This window comes from Motacilla alba, chromosome 23, assembly GCF_015832195.1.
Source record: "Motacilla alba alba isolate MOTALB_02 chromosome 23, Motacilla_alba_V1.0_pri, whole genome shotgun sequence".
In the NCBI taxonomy this organism is placed as follows: domain Eukaryota; kingdom Metazoa; phylum Chordata; class Aves; order Passeriformes; family Motacillidae; genus Motacilla; species Motacilla alba.
The window spans coordinates 3,780,399-3,795,770 of record NC_052038.1 but is presented as its reverse complement, the minus strand read 5'-3'; the positions used below and the strand labels follow the sequence as shown (position 1 = coordinate 3,795,770).

General features: G+C 44.9%; 1 protein-coding gene across 4 annotated transcripts; it reads right to left on the bottom strand.

The window, feature by feature from the left end:
* Positions 1 to 193: 193 nt before the first annotated feature.
* CLSPN (claspin) lies at positions 194 to 13,966 on the bottom strand. Of its 4 annotated transcripts, none has more exons than XM_038161160.1 (25): positions 13,789 to 13,966; positions 12,888 to 13,017; positions 11,889 to 12,346; positions 11,420 to 11,587; positions 10,745 to 10,834; positions 10,458 to 10,530; positions 10,094 to 10,202; positions 9,008 to 9,561; positions 8,377 to 8,568; positions 7,744 to 7,943; positions 7,204 to 7,406; positions 6,980 to 7,044; positions 6,413 to 6,618; positions 5,681 to 5,841; positions 5,368 to 5,594; positions 5,060 to 5,171; positions 4,286 to 4,367; positions 3,883 to 3,977; positions 3,177 to 3,341; positions 2,971 to 3,092; positions 2,589 to 2,716; positions 2,201 to 2,303; positions 2,034 to 2,116; positions 1,695 to 1,856; positions 194 to 1,484 (listed from the first exon to the last, which is right to left on the bottom strand). In XM_038161160.1, exons 1-25 carry the CDS (start codon positions 13,825 to 13,827, stop codon positions 1,371 to 1,373), a joined length of 4,041 nt encoding a protein of 1,346 aa, XP_038017088.1. In that variant the 5' UTR covers positions 13,828 to 13,966; the 3' UTR covers positions 194 to 1,370. The 4 variants fall into 4 exon arrangements, with proteins under 4 accessions (XP_038017088.1, XP_038017086.1, XP_038017087.1 ...); XM_038161158.1 differs by having other exon boundaries at positions 5,060 to 5,174; positions 13,789 to 13,965; XM_038161159.1 differs by having other exon boundaries at positions 5,060 to 5,174; positions 11,420 to 11,584; positions 13,789 to 13,964.
* Positions 13,967 to 15,372: the final 1,406 nt, after the last annotated feature.

Here is a 15,372-nt window from a genome sequence, read left to right as displayed (position 1 = left end):
ACACAAGGGGTTGTTTTTGTTGTATTCCAATATTATTGCAGCTGTTCCTAGTGAAGGGCTGAGTTGTGGCTACAAAAAAAAAAAAAAGGCAGCAATGAAAAAACAGACATAGAAATAAAAAACATTGGGGGAAGAAACCCCAAGACATGAGTGAAATCCTATAAATCAATTCTAACTGCCTCCAAAATTAAAACCATGTTTTATTGTAAAGTTGCACTTCGATTAGTACCATAATTCTTTATAACATACTGTACAATAAAATATTTTACACACAGCACACCAGGCATGTGCTCAAGATGTTACAAAATTTACAGCTCAGACATTTCTCTGTCGGTGTCAGCACCTCAGGCATGTGACATCCAGTCCTAGAGAGGTTTAGGTTTAGAGCAGGACCCTGTGGCACCATTATCTGCTCTCCAACACCTTCAGCTTGGGATCAGAAACACCAGGAATGCTGGACACTCTGGCTCGTGTTTCTCTCACACTGTTTAGAATAGTTGTGAACGACAGCTCCTTATAAATTCCCTCGTCCTAGAGCAGCCTTTTCCTTACTGGCTGCTCAGCAATGGATGGTTTCTCTTGGACGAGTGCAGCTTCCATGAAAACAACAGAATGGATGGGTAAAGACAGCCTGGAGTTGGGCAAACCAAAGCAACCCCAGCAACTCCCCCACCAATGCAAATAAACCCCCCCAAACCTTTTCCTCTCCCACACACACACATTCTTCCCCTCTCCACACACACATCCATCTGCAAGTTTAAGGACATCAACAGTAATAAAAACTTGGAAAGAAACCCTTCTCATACTGCCTCAGAAGAGGCTGGGGCCTTTTCCACAAAGTAAACATTTCAATGATAAATTAGAGCTTCGAAAAAGGAGAAGCTTAATAAATGCTCAACATGAAAGAAAATAAGACACTGGAGGGAGCCACAGCTACAACTTTGTGCTGCAAGTGTAAACAAATGTCCTGCCATGGCCAACACTGCTTCATTCTCTCCCAGAGCTGTAGAAATTCTTCCTTTATTGTGCTTTCAGCTACTTGAGGGATTTCCTCGTCACACCAATGGCATTTCCAGGTGGAACTGATACCTCTGGAGCACCTGTGAGGGCAGCCCCCAGCAGTGGAAGTTTCCTTAATGCTTGGGAAAGATCAAGTCAGCATTTCATTCCAAACCAGGAATGGATTTTGTGCTCCCATTTGTCACAGAGGACTGAGAGAAAACAAAGCACAAAACCACTGCCTGGAAATTACTGGAACTTGTGAAGGAGGTGGCACCCATTTGTTTCCTTGCTTGGTGATTTCTGGCAGATTGGCAAAATAAACTGCAGCTGGCAAAGAGGAGACAATCTCTGGCTCCAAACAGGAATATTCAGCTCTCCAAGTACTGGAAAATGCTTCTACTTTGACTGGATTCCTCCGAGCTTTCTACCCTGGGCCGCTTTGCTGCTGATGTTATCACTGCAGAAGGGCCTCTCTTCTTCACCTAAGGGCAGTCAAATACATTAGAATACACAATATGTGCAAAAAAAAGTTTAAATTCTGAGTTATTAGAGAAATATTTATTATTAGAGAAATATTCCCTGTGTGCTCTCACGCCAAATATTTAAGACAGCAGAGCTCTTAACTGCTTGGCAGATTTCAGTGTATTGAAATAATCTCCACAACTGGCAGCACCTGCTACCCAAATCTTTACCTGAGGTTTGGATTTCTCCTTCGTCTCTTCACTCTTCTCTGGTGAAAGTGTATGAAAGACAAAATTTCTTGAATTTCGAGGGGCATTTGGATTTAGATCTGACATTGCTGCCAGCTTCTGAAGGACAGCTTTAGGTCTGTTCAAGAGTGACCCATTTTTTATCTGAAAGGCAAAGAAAAGCTGCATTAAACCACTCTCAGAAACAAGGCAGGCTGTTTAGTAAGTTACTCTGCAGAGAAAAATCTACTCTCTACTCACACATTACAACAACACAAACCAGGAGTGCCCAGAATTCAGGGGCAATGTTGGGAAATGCCATTTCTGGGGGTTGGTACCCACCTGGGTGTCACTGGCAGGTCTGAAAGCTTCAAACGGGTTCCTGGGTAACAGAGCTGTGCCTTGTGCCACCACTGCTGGGCTGGCTGCCAGAGACACGGGGGAAAGATCAGGTTTTGAGCTCTTTCCCCCTCTTCTTTTCTTGTCACTTCAATAAAAATCAAACTCACCTTTCTTCTGCAGGGACTTGGCAGTCACTTTTTTGGCCAGCTTCATGAATTCGCTGTCTCCACCAATTTCTTCCTCCTCCTCCTGCTCTTTATTTTTTTCTTTCTGTAGCAGAAAGAAGACAATTGGAAAAAATTCATATTACAAATGGACATTTCATTCAGTATTTTAAGAAATTATTTTCTTTATGTAAATTAACTTTTATTTACTTTCTACTGTAGGAGGTTATTGCAATTTCTGAGATACTTCATCATCCTTGTTCTATTAATGAAACCATGACATTCAGCTGAGAAATCTGACTCAGTACCGAAGCTTAACTTGAGGAATAAACAATTTCACATCCAGCAATGATACAGAGACTGAGCAAGCCCTTCTAGCAGCTCACCACACCTGCTCACGGAGCCACTGCTCTCGCTCAAATCGCTCCTTCCTCCACTTCACTTCTGTCTCATCAAACTCTTCGTTCTCCTCCTCGTTATCTGAATCTCTCTGAAACAAGTCCATCTGTGAAGCAAAGTCTAGGCAACAAAACAAGACAGTCAGCTATCAATTTTGAAAATGGAGGCTACAAACAACAAAAAAAACCCCAAAACCAATCAAACAAACAAGGCAAAAAAAAACCCAAATAAAAAAAAAAAAACCCAGAGTCATCCCCCCCACCAATTTATTCCTGATATATTTTGTTGAGGACCCCTAAGTGCTACTTCACACACACATAAAAGCTCTGTTTTCCCTTTTTCTCCCCCTCTACGAACTCAGGATCATGGGTCACCTATGTTTTTCCATCTGAACCTCCTGGTCCTGCCCGGGCCATCGCTGTGCAGGTCCCCATCCAGCAGGTACCTCTCCTGGTAGAGGCGGAGCTGGCGCTTGTCATCGTCCAGCATGGCCTTCCTGCCAGCACAGGGGACAGGGACAGCTTAGTCCAGGTTAGCCAGGGCCTCCCACACCCAAAGATCTACTGAGAATGGCACTGACATGTGGAATTTCTGTATTTGGTTTCCTAATTCTGCCTCGTTCGGGAGCTCCTCGTCGATAATTTCTTCTTCATACTCGTTCAGGTCTTCACCATCATACTCATCCTCGCTTCCCACGTCACTCCCTGACAGCTCTGCCTCCTCTTCCATGAAATCCTGCAGTTTTCTAGGAAAAAGAGTCAAAAGGGTTCAGTTTGGGAGCAAAACAGCCATCACACAAATCTTCTGAAAGCAAGATTTCTCTTCTGACATAAAATGAACATTTTTCCTAAGGATGTGTCCTAATTTCTCATGTAATTTTTGGAAAGACCAAGCCTTGAGTTCTTGCACATTTACACACACAGTAATGTACCACCCCAAATCATTGTCATCCACCAGATTCCAAAGATGATGGCAATAACTGTCAACTCTGTGCTTTTCTTGCTAGAATAAGATCTTAAGACATGAGGAATGACAACAATATTCTTGCATCCCTCTTTTTGGCCAGAAGAAAATGCTGCACTGCTTTTATTGTGGCTTTTTGATTTCCATATACAATGGAAATCATCTATAATCCACAAGTGACACAGTTAAATTCATGTAACAGCTCCAAAGTAAAAAACCAGACCATATCAACATCTGCTAGAGGGGGAATGATTCCAAACTACACTTCTAGTGCTATTAATATTCTCTTCTCTCTGGTAATTAAGATTTTTAAAAATAATTACAGTTTTTTCTTTGAGCCTGGTCTATGTCTCAGAAGTTCTTCTTCTTCATCACTCACTTCTGCTTCTTCAGCAGCACTGTCTTCACTTTTTTCATCCTGTCAAAGAGAAAGTTCCCAGAAATAAGGCATTTCTGAGAGTGGATTGCTTTGTAATGACAGATTTGTCTGCTCTTCAATTAACAAGACACTAAAACATCAGGCATATTTCAGAGGATTTGCCTTTTTCACTGTACCATTATATTAAAGAGATCTTTTAAGTGATCCAAAGTTTGCTCTGAAAAAATGTTTCAGTAGCTTGTTGTGGAAGTTGTGCTACTTTGCACTGATGGGTACATTAAAAACCTAGGAAGAAAAATGGAATTATCCATTTTATCCAGCAGCTGCCCGGCTCCATCAGTTCACACCTCTTCACTTGCAAAGGCCTCGTCATCTGTCAAAAGCTGAAAACCACCAAGTTCTTCTTGTTCCTCCTCTTCTTCCTCTTCCCTAGGGAAAACACAAATGGGAGAAAGGCATTTTCACTTTACCTCCAGTAAATGAAGGCAAAATTTCACCACCCACCTCAGCTATCAAGCAATTCCCTGTGAGGGCTCAGAGCTACAACCTGCCAGCAGCATTTAGCAATAAATGCCTAAAATCCCCATCTGAGTTAAAGTTTTTAAAGACTTTCTTCCTACTTGCAGAAACCATGGGCCAAGCACTAATTTTTCCAAGTTTTTTCCTCCTCTCAAATTCCTCTTGGATCCCCTTAACATTCCCACTTATTAAGCCTCACTGTCCTTTTGTCAGGCAGATATAAACTTTCCAATTCAGTCAATAAAAACCTCCAAGCATCCAACTTTACACTTGGTTATGGCAGTTTGGCAACAGCCCAGAAGAGACTCCAAAAAGTCCCCCTTTTAATCATTTTTTCTCAGTTTAATTAAAGTTCTTCGTTGTTTCTTTCACTATCAGTGTAAGACACAGAATTTCCCTTCACAGTTAGCTGTGGGAAACAGTTTGTGCTGCTAATTAGAGAGTAATTGCTGAGCAATTTGCAATATTCCTCCCCTTCACCTCCAAAACAAAGCTCACTCTCACTGACAGCAAATTGATGTTAAACAAGAAAACACTTCTAAGAGTGAAACAAGACAGTTACCAGAATTAACTTCTGTGAATTTTAGGAGAGCAATGCTAACCTGTCTGTGGGAAAGGAGCCTGAGCAGAGCTCCAGAGCCTCTGCCATTGGATCTTCTATGTCACTGTCTTTTTCTGCCTTGGAAAACACTGAAGAAGCCCATGTTGGAGAACCTGCTACAGAAAGAAATAAGATGCAACTTATTTCTGCTCTTAAAGTGTCAGAGAACACCCCAGAAATAAAACTGCATATGCTCCCAACAAAGACAAAATTCCCCATGTGGCATCAGCACCCAGACTTGAAGTCACCTCAGCTAAAAATTTCTAAATTAAGTAACCAGCAAAGCTGAAAAGAGAACTCAGGACATACTCTGAGACACGAATTTCCCTGAACAAAGATTGAGCAGCTCCTCCATGTTCTGCTTTTTGGTGCTGCTGGTGTTTGGCACGTGCTCAGCTTGGCTGCTGAACTGTCCAGAGCACAGGTCCAGTAACTCATCCATGTTGGCATCCATGGCATTCTCATCCATGCTGGCCAGGGGCAGCTGATGCTTTGAGGATTGGTATTTGTTCCTGTGTTGCCCAACGTTCAAGAACCTGAAAGAAAGGCTGCAGTTAGAAAAATCTTGCTGCTCTGCACATCCTGTTTCTGTGAAACACCATCCTTCACACCCATCACTCACCCATCGGCATCAAGCAGCTGGCTTTGAGTGTCATCCTCCAGGGAAAACTGAAACCTTGACTCCCCAGCCCCTGGAAATAAACTCTTGGGCTCAGGAGAGGCATTATACAGGTCCTGGGAATCTTCTATGGGAAGAGAAGGCTCAGAGGTCTTTCCTGAGCTCTAGGCAAGGGAATAAAAAAATACGTAAGTTGTTTAGCAAGCCTAAATTTAAATGCAAGGGGCACTGGAACAGACTTCCCAGAGAAGCTGTGGCTGCCTCATCCCTGGAAGTGCTCCTGGCCAGGCTGGATGGGGCTCGGAGCAGCCTGGGACAGTGGAAAGTGTCCCTGCCCGTGGCAGGGGTGGGATGAGATGAGCTCTGAGGTTCCTTGCAATCCAAATCTTGCAGGAGTCAAATTATGCCCATGCTGCTCCACTACACCACAGGAGCTGACTGACATCAGATGTTGTGTAGGCCATGTAAGCATTCTTAAAAACCATATTTATGATGCACATCTTTTAGATATAAAAGCCAGGTTGTAGCATCTTTTCTTTGATGCTTCAGAATATAAGTTTTATAATGTCATTTTGGACACAAACCCGGGGGGCAGTTTGCTCTTCTGAAATCTTACTGACACCAAAGCATTTGTCTGGGTTGATTCCTGTGATAGCTCTGACCAATCAGGATAAAATACATTTATTTACTTCCCACTGTGTTAGTATAAGACACGAGCAGGATTGAGAACCTCACCTTGGAAGCAGAGCTGATAAAACTGGTTTTGAAGAAACCTGGGGAGGGGGACCTGAACCCCCCTGCTGCAGGTAAGAAGCTCCCTCCCCTGGAGGCCTGCTTGTTACAGGGCTGGTAGGATGGGATCATGGAGCCAATGAACTCAAAGCTGCTGTTGTGGCTGTTCTCCTTTGGCAGTGCTGGTAGAGAAAATGAATCATCATCCTCTGGAAATTAAAAATAAAAATAGTGCTTAACTTGAATGTGTGTAATCCAGCAAAACCTCAATATAATATTTTGCCACACTGACACCTTGCTAAAAATTCATTTTGTGGTCATGTTGGATTTCCTTCCCTTATTGACTTCTGACATTTCATATTTCTTCCAGTATTATTTTGAACAGTATTTTTCCCTCTGTTTTTTTCAAGCCCACCAATTTTTTCGTCAATCTAAACTTTTAAAATCATACTGTATGTATACACAGGTGATGAAATAACAGAAATACTGAATACCAATCTTAACCAGAAACTTTTACATATGCTAAGTGAAAAAAAGAAAAAAGAAAAAAGGGCAATAATTTTACTTTACCTAACTTGTTATGTCCTTTGTCTACAGTTTCTTCCATTTCCAGTTTTTCATCAGGAAGAGAATATCTGCAATTCATGAAAGGTATTTGCTAATAAATTTAGGATTAATTGCAAAAAAAACCCCAAGGTAACACTTATAAAATACACTTTATATTAAAAAAATCTACAGATGCTGATCAAATTTAAAAGTTCTCAGTCACCATTTTTAAGGCTTGGATTATTTACCCCATTTTTGAGGAGCTGTCCTTAAAAAGCATCAATGTAGACTCTGTTGAAGGATGTTTTAGAACAGAATCACCATGTTCAGATTTCTCCAGCTTTTCTCCATCGATTGATTCTTTATCAGTTTCTTTATCACCATCTTCTGTGTGTTTCTCTTCTGTATCTTCATTGTCTTCCTCTGCTTCATCAAGAAGAAATTCTGAGTTCTAAAAAACATCCCCAAACACAGATAATGATTATTGCCATGGCAAACCCTACCCCAGCTGAGGCACGTGAGCTGTTTGGCCCTGCCAGTTTTTTTATAAAAACAGGGGGCATCAAAACCTTTTCAACACTTCCATTTGGTTTTATAGCGTTTAGACAAATAAAGAAAATCCTAATTAATTCAAGGTTAGACAATCCACATGAATATGCCAAGTGTAGAAATTTTTTAGCTGCTAGGAAGAATTCTTAAGCAATTCCCCCAGTCAGAAGTGGATCCACTGGGGAGAAGAAGCAGAACAGAGAAGCTGCTGAGGTTATGGAAAAATGCTGCATACAGACCTCGTGATCACCTTCTTCTTCTTCTTCTTCTTCCTCCTCCTCAGACTCATCTGTCATCTCTTCCTCCTCCTCCTCCTCCTCTTCCTCCAGCATCTCCTCGTTGTCCAGCTTAAAGAGCGCCTGCCGCTTCTGGCGCTCCTCGCTCCTGCGCAGCTTCATGGCCTCCTGCAGCTTGGCCTTCAGGGCCTGCAGCTTTTCACCTGCACAGGAAAACGTTCAGGGGAGGGCTTGGGTTGGAAGAGACCTTAAAGTTCACCCAGCTCCACCACTGCCATGGGCAGGGACGCCCTCTACTAGACCAGGTTGCTCCAAGCCCCATCCAGCCTGGGCTGGGACACTGCCAGGGATGGGGCAGCCCCAGCTTCTCGTGGAAGCATGAAAAATCCAAGGAATTAATCACAAAGATCTGACTGAGGCTGTCCTACACAGGCCACTGCTATTTCAGTGGTCTACCAAGAATTTTTTTATTAAAACAGGGGCTATCCTTTAGGGGGAACATACCCAGCAATCTCACAGAAGAAGATCCCTCCACCTGTATTTTGTAGGGCAGCATTGAGAAACACAGCACGACAGGAAAATAAAGACAAAAGTGTTTTCCAATTCAATCCTTGTCTCTTCTTCGCCCCCACCAACCTGGCTTTGTGTGGACTGTTTCCTCCAGGCTCTCTGCAGCCAGAACTGCTGGCACCACATCTGCTCTCAGCTCCTCCTTCCCATCAGATGTCGTTTCCTTACGGATAATGTTCATGTTTATGGCCCGCTCCCCTTTGGATTTCGATGTCTGCAGAGTGTGCTTCAAGAAACGTGCTTTCAGGGCTTCTAGTTCTTGAAATACATATTAATTCAATCAATGTGATAGCATGTAAAAGCATTGACTGTTAAAAGAGTAGGTCTTGAGCATTTGATGCCCGCTAAGTTTAAAAAAGGACAGTTTAAAAGCTAAATCTTGAATACTAAAATATTTGCAAAGCTATTCTATTAAACTAATAATAAACCACCACAGAATATTTTTGCTGTAGCTTGTATTTAATTGATATTAGCTAATATTAAATTATCTTACCATTGACTACCACTTGTCCACAAGACCTCAGTTCACTTCCAGCCCAGCCTCCCATCCACCAGGCCATTCTAAATTTCTGTTAACATATCTCAAAGAATCCACACTAATAAGTGAATGTGCTTGACTGTTCTATCACCTAAACATTTCTGAATTTTCCAGCCAAGCTCAGATCAATCCCACTTAGGAGTACAACACAAGTGATACCTTTACTTGAATCAGCTTCATCGAGGTTTATGAAGGACTCATTGTCAGAGCAGATTCTTGGCTGGATGGACAGGTCTATTCCCAGCTCACGAAGTTTATCCAGCTTGGATTTCCTCACTTTTTCAGGCTGTGCCACCATCCCAGGCCCCACTTGTTGAATGTTTGTTTCCCCTTGTACATCTGGTGCTGTTTCTCCTCTTTCCATGAGGGAATCTCCAGATGCTGGAGGACTCTCACTCTCCTTTGGCTCATCACAGTCAGCGCTCAGGCAGCTGGAGAGCTGCTGCTCCTTTGTGTTATCATCAGTTACAGTCTCTGTAACTGCATGAGAATCCTCCCTGTCCCTCCTGGGCTGCTCAGCACAGTCCTCTGGCAAGTTCCTCCCTTCAGCAGCAAGAGGCTCAGTCACAGAGGCATCAACATCTCTGCCCAGGTTCCTTTCTGGTTCAGCAGCTGCTGATTGATCACCTTCCACTGGCCCATCTTGGCAATCCTTGCTCAAGCTCCCAAAGGCTGCAGATCCTTCATTTAGGGGCAGCTGGTATTTAGAGGACCTAAAAGAGGCAGAAACAAACATACCACCCGTGGTTAGTGTGAAAGGGAGAGAAGGCTGAGGACAAACTGAGAGGAAGAAACCATTTCCTAATTATTGCCATTAATGTGTAGGAAGACATGAAGGACAGAAGTTTGGAAAACTTCATGAGAACTTCAGGAAGTGTAAAAGTTTTGTTACAGTATCAGAGCATGAAATTCCTGAGGGATTTTGTGACTACTGTAGCTTCAGTATTTTACTACACATTACTCAGAGAAGAAACAGCCCAAGTGAAATATTGGGGTTCAGCATAAATCCCATTAAAGTAACTCTGCATCAGCAAGTTCCTTCATATGAGTTACTCCTGGCCCTGATCACTTCAACAGTATGACTGTCAGGAGAGCAGCATTGCCTGATGTTAGCAATGAAATTCTCCTAATTTCCTACTTTTATGGATTTAAAGGAGCCTAAGAATGTCTGGTTATCCTCCAAAGAAAAGCTAGAGATGCTTAAAGTTTATGAAAAAATTGGATGAGGAAGGTTTAAATCCTTACTTCAGCAGGGCCATGGCATTTCCTTGACATGCTGGTCTTGGTCTGCTCTTGAAGAAGTCATGAACACTTTTGGCCTCAGGCACGTGATATGGGAGAGACAGAGATGATTCTGCCAGAGAAAGACAGTGAGAGAAGATTTAAAACATCATCTGAGCTCTTTATTTGATAACAAGTATCTTTGATTTCATTAGTCACAAAAATACCTTTAACTGGTCCTTCAATAAAATGTTCTTGCACCCTTCAACCCTCAATAAGTCACATTAGGTCTAAGAAGGCTCTGACCTTCTGGGTAAATTGTTTCCATTTCTCCTCTGAATTTCTGAAGAGTTCATAGCCCTTTACAGATAAAGAATTGAAGTTGTACCTCTAAGAAGTCGTTGGGTCTCACTGTGTAGTTGTTTAATGGCTTCTTTACTCAACCGTGCTGCTTTCCGCTCCTTAGGGGGAGAAAAGAAAGAAGAAGAAAGAAGAAGAAGTCAGGGAACAAAACAGGAGGCTCTTTCTCCATTTCTTAAACAGCTTATTTTTCCCTTTCAAACAGCAAGGAATCAGAATAAAACATCCAGTTAAAAAAAAAAACCACCAAGCACACAAAACCAGTTTAGTCACGGCAAACAACAATCCAGAGCTTTAAAAAGATGAAGACTTCACCTTCCTTTTTGGCTCCTTCAATAAAGGCTCCTCATTCTCCTCATCAAATACGTGTTTGTAGCCTTCACTGTCAGGAAAACGTTCTTTGTTCTATGGGGCATAAGAAATGCAATGGTTTCTCTCAGTACACTGGCACTATCAAGGGCAAACACATCACAAATGACTGTACAGAACCAGCACTGGTCACAAAGCCAGCAAGCAGCTCAAAAACCAGCACAAACCCCACACAGGGCAGATTCCAAAGCTCCTACTCCAGCATTAGCTTGTTAACCTGCCAGAACAACATCCCTGCATCTCTAAAAACAAATCCAGAAGGCTTTCCTCTCTTCTGCCACAGCAGCACAACTCTACACAGTCAGAGAGTTTTAGAATCTGCTCAGGTACAAATTCCTGCTAAATCTAGTAACCATGGAATGATTAGGGTTGCAAAAGACCTTAAAGCTCATCCCATTCCAGCCCCTTCCACTGTCCCAGGGTGCTCCCAGCCCCATCCAGCCTGGCCTTGGGCACCTCCAGGGATCCAGGGGCAGCCACAGCTGCTCTGGGCACCCTGTGCCAGGGCCTCCCACCCTCCCAGGGAACAATTCCTTCCCAAAATCCCATCTAAACCTATTTTCTATCAGTTTGAAAGAGAGTACATTTACAATAATTTTTTGTATCCCAGCTAACTGTTACCTTCTGTCGTTTTATTTTGTTTTTCACAGCTGCTCGTATGGATTCTAGGGACTCTTCATCCTCAGGGGGTTGATCATCCTCCTCGTCCAAGCCATTGTCAAAGAGGTCCTTGTCATCCAGAAGACACCCACTGTCATTGAAGGGGAGCCTCTCCCCACCATCCACCTGCTTCCAGAAGAATAAATTATTTCTGGGATTCCTTTCAGAAGGTCCCTTTGGCTCGTTGATATTAATTTAAAACGACATTAAATCATCAGTGTTAGGTTTTGTAGGCCCTCAAACTGCAAGTCTAACTCAGTTTAATTGAAATGAACCTGCAGACTTTGCAGGCAAGGCTTGTGTGTTGTGGACCCCAAACCTGCTGCAGGAATGTGGACACAACACTGAAGTTTGCAACAGAATAACCACAAGCAATAATAAATTTAACTTAGTTGAGAAATTATGTGAGGTTTTGTGCCAAAACACCCACCTCTGCCACAGGCTTCTTCTCTTTCCTCAGCTGTTTAATGGACTCCATTATTTTCTCCTTCTCCTTTCTCCTTCTGGATTTTGCCACAGCTTCTTTTGCTGGCTCCTCTTCAACATCATGTTTATGTTTATGTTTCCTGTACTTTTTCCCAGATTTTAGGGGTCTCTCCTCTTCCAGCTCACCCTCAGGCAAGCCAGAGGTCCTGCCTGCTCCAAGGCTCTCGATCTGCAGAGGGTCACCAGTGTCACTGTCACCACTGTCCAGCAGAGCTGGGGGGACCCGATGGGATTTCTTCTTTTCAGCAGCAATGTTCTCCTTTTCCTCCCCATTTCCCTTGGCTCCACCCAAAGCATCTTCCCGCACAGGTGAGCCTCCATCCTCCTCCTCTTCACTCTCACTGTCCTCAAGCACTTTCTGGTTTTTTGCTTTTTTACGCACAAAAATTTCTTCTTCTGAATCTGGCAAAAGACATGAAAACAAAAAAGTGCTACAAGTTAATTAACAAACAACCAGATTTACATTTGCATCCCTCCAATTTGACATATGTCACCATCCACAGCAAATGAGCTTCTCGTGGAAGCATGAAAAATCTTTCATGCTTCAAACTCATCTTTCCAAAATCCACTTCTCCCCAGAGAAGAGCATTTAAAATTAACCCAAATTGATGTTAAAGGTTTTTAACCTTAAAAAAAAAAAAAGGCAAAGCTGAAAACCCTTCACTGAGAGTGTCTTGCCTTGAAATAGTAATAAAATCACACTACATAGATTAAACAAAACAGGGAAAAAAGAGAATAAGTAATTAAGACACATCCCATTCAGTCTTTTTCTTTCTGTAGCTCATAAAACACTCTTCAGAGGTTTAAAGATGCCTGCCCACATTCTGAGCAACAAGAAGAGTTTGGATTCCTACAGGTGAAGCAGTGACAGTGTCCTAAAAGGTATTTATGAAACAAAAAAAAGTAGTGCTGGATAAAAACAATTCATGGGAGTGTAACAGACCTCTGTCCTCGAAGGACGCTGTGCTCTTGCCAAGGGGCCCTGGGGAAGCCGTCTCACAGCTGCCCTGGCCACTGTCAGAGTCGCTGTCCAGGGGTTTCTGCAAGTCTGGGTTCAAATCCGCCACTGGAAGCTACAAAGCAAAATGCGATTTTTCTAAATGGGGTAAATATTTCTTAATGGGGTGACATATTATTAATGTGGTCATGACTGCTGGCATCCAAATTCATTCTAAAATCTTGGCTAAGCCCTCGCCCTCAATGAAATCCAGCCACAATGAAATCCACATTCACTCTCCTTATATTTTGATTATGATATTTACGTATTTAGTAATATTTATTATTATTATTCTTGATATTTACCATTACAAATGGCTACTCGCATATACGGTAGTATATTTGCGAGTTTACACAGCAAAAGCACACGATTGGCATTGGCTGATCGCATTCAGACCGGACGCCTTTTACTCGTTATTTTATTATTTATTAATTTAATTCAGAGCCGGCTCGGCGGGCCCAGCAGCCTTCCCGGCATGCACCGCGCCCGCGGCCACCGGCGGAGCGCGGCCTTCCCAGCGTGCCCCGCGGCCGGCAGGGCGGGCACGGGGCATGCTGGGAGCTGTAGTTCTGCCAGGAGGGGCGAGCCCAGTGAAGGCGCGGGACCGCCCGTGATCAAGGGCGGCGGGCAGCGGTGGCTGGTGGCTACTGGCTCCGCCACCGGCACCGCTACCTGAACGGGCGCCGTACCGGAACGGTAACTGGAACAGCCACCTCCCTCGCTGTCCCTCCCGGGCCTTCCACCTCGCCACAGCCAGAGGAGCCGCAAGGCCTCGGGCAGCTGCGAGCTGCCTCCGCCATCGGCAGCCGGTCGGCCATGCCGAACGGAGGGGACGGGCAGGACTCACCTCAACGGAAGCCTCCGTTGTTACCGGTACCGCCGCCATGGCCCGCCCGCGCTCCCGCCGCCCGGGGACCGCTTCGAGCCTTCGCGCGCTGCCCTGGCCCCGCCCCGCTCCGGGATCATCCAATGGCTGCCCAGATTACCGCCGGGAGCCCCGCCCCGGACCGCCTTTCTGGGCGGAGATCCTCTAGACCACGCCCCCTCTGCATGGACCAATCGCGGCTCCCGCTCTCAGGCCGCCCGCGCGCGCTGCTGCGCCGCCTGGCGGTGGGGGCGCCCCGCGCGCCCGGGCTGAGGCGGGACCGTGAGGGGACGTGAGGGGATGTGAGGGGACACGAGGGGATGTGAGGGGCCGTGAGGGGATGTGAGGGGATCTGAGGGGACACGAGGGGATGTGAGGGGACGTGAGGGGATGTGAGGGGATCTGAGGGGACACGAGGGGATGTGAGGGGCCGTGAGGGGACGTGAGGGGCCGTGAGGGGATGTGAGGGGCCGTGAGGGGATGTGAGGGGACGTGAGGGGACGTGAGGGACCGAAAGGGATCGTGAGGGGACGCGAGGGGATGTGAGGGGACGTGAGGGGATGTGAGGGGTTGTGAGGGGCCGTGAGGGGCCGAAAGGGACCGTGAGGGGATGTGAGGGAACACGAAGGGATGTGACGGGCCGTGAGGGGATGTGAGGGGCCGTGAGGGGATGTGAGGGGACACGAGGGGATGTGAGGGGATGTGAGGGACCGAAAGGGACCGTGAGGGGCCGAGATGGGACGAGAGGGGATGTGAGGAGACGTGGGAGGCCGAGCGGGACGTGGGGGACTGAGAGGAGTTATGAGGGCAGGAGAGGGGACGTGAGGGACCAAGGGTCCGTGAGAGACCAAGAGGAGAAGTGAGGGACCAAGAGGAGAAGTGAGGGGCTGGGAGGGGCCGTGAAGGGCCCGGAGATTCACAGCTCTGTCAATTATCGACTTTGTGGGGACAGGGCTCTGCTGCTAAAACATTTCACGTTGTTTCATGGGTTAAGCAGAGCCTATGTTTCATTTTGATCTTCGGGGTATGCTACATGTCGTGTCTCTGGGTGACCCTGCGGGTGAGAGCACACGAGTCGAGCTCATGGATATTAGATACACACAGCTATTACTGTCAGCAGTGTCCTATTTACAGAATAAAATACATGCATTTTCCGTTGGCTGCTGTACAGACATACTCTGAGCCAGCCCCACTCATGTTAGGTGAATGAAGGCTTGAACCTTTTGGGCAAATTCTTTCGATTTCTTTCAGTTTCTCCCTTGAATTTCTGAATATTCCCTCTACATACAAAAGATTTACCTCTCATAAGTCATCAGGTCTCATTATGTAGTTATTTAACTTCTTTACTTAACCTTGCTGCTTAATGCTCCTTAAGGGAAGAAAAGAAAGGCTTCTGAAGCCAGAAAAAATTACTGAAAACACAGAAGTCGATGAAGAACTACTCAACAGATGCAAATCACTTCATACTTCACAGATTTCACAGAATATTCGAAACTGGAAGGGACCCACAAGGATCATCGAGTCCAAGTGCAAGGTGAATGGCCTGTACAGGGATATTCTAGTATA

Excerpts from the sequence above, each read along its gene's own strand:
- CLSPN (XM_038161158.1), bottom strand. The coding sequence starts at position 13,827 with ATGGCGGCGGTACCGGTAACAACGGAGGCTTCCGTTGAG. Across the intron at positions 4,368-5,059 it reads GGCTCCTTTCCCACAGACAG|GGAAGAGGAAGAAGAGGAGG; the intron begins GTTAGCATTGCT and ends TGTTTTCCCTAG. Across the intron at positions 3,093-3,176 it reads CAAATACAGAAATTCCACAT|GAAGGCCATGCTGGACGATG; the intron begins GTCAGTGCCATT and ends CTGTGCTGGCAG.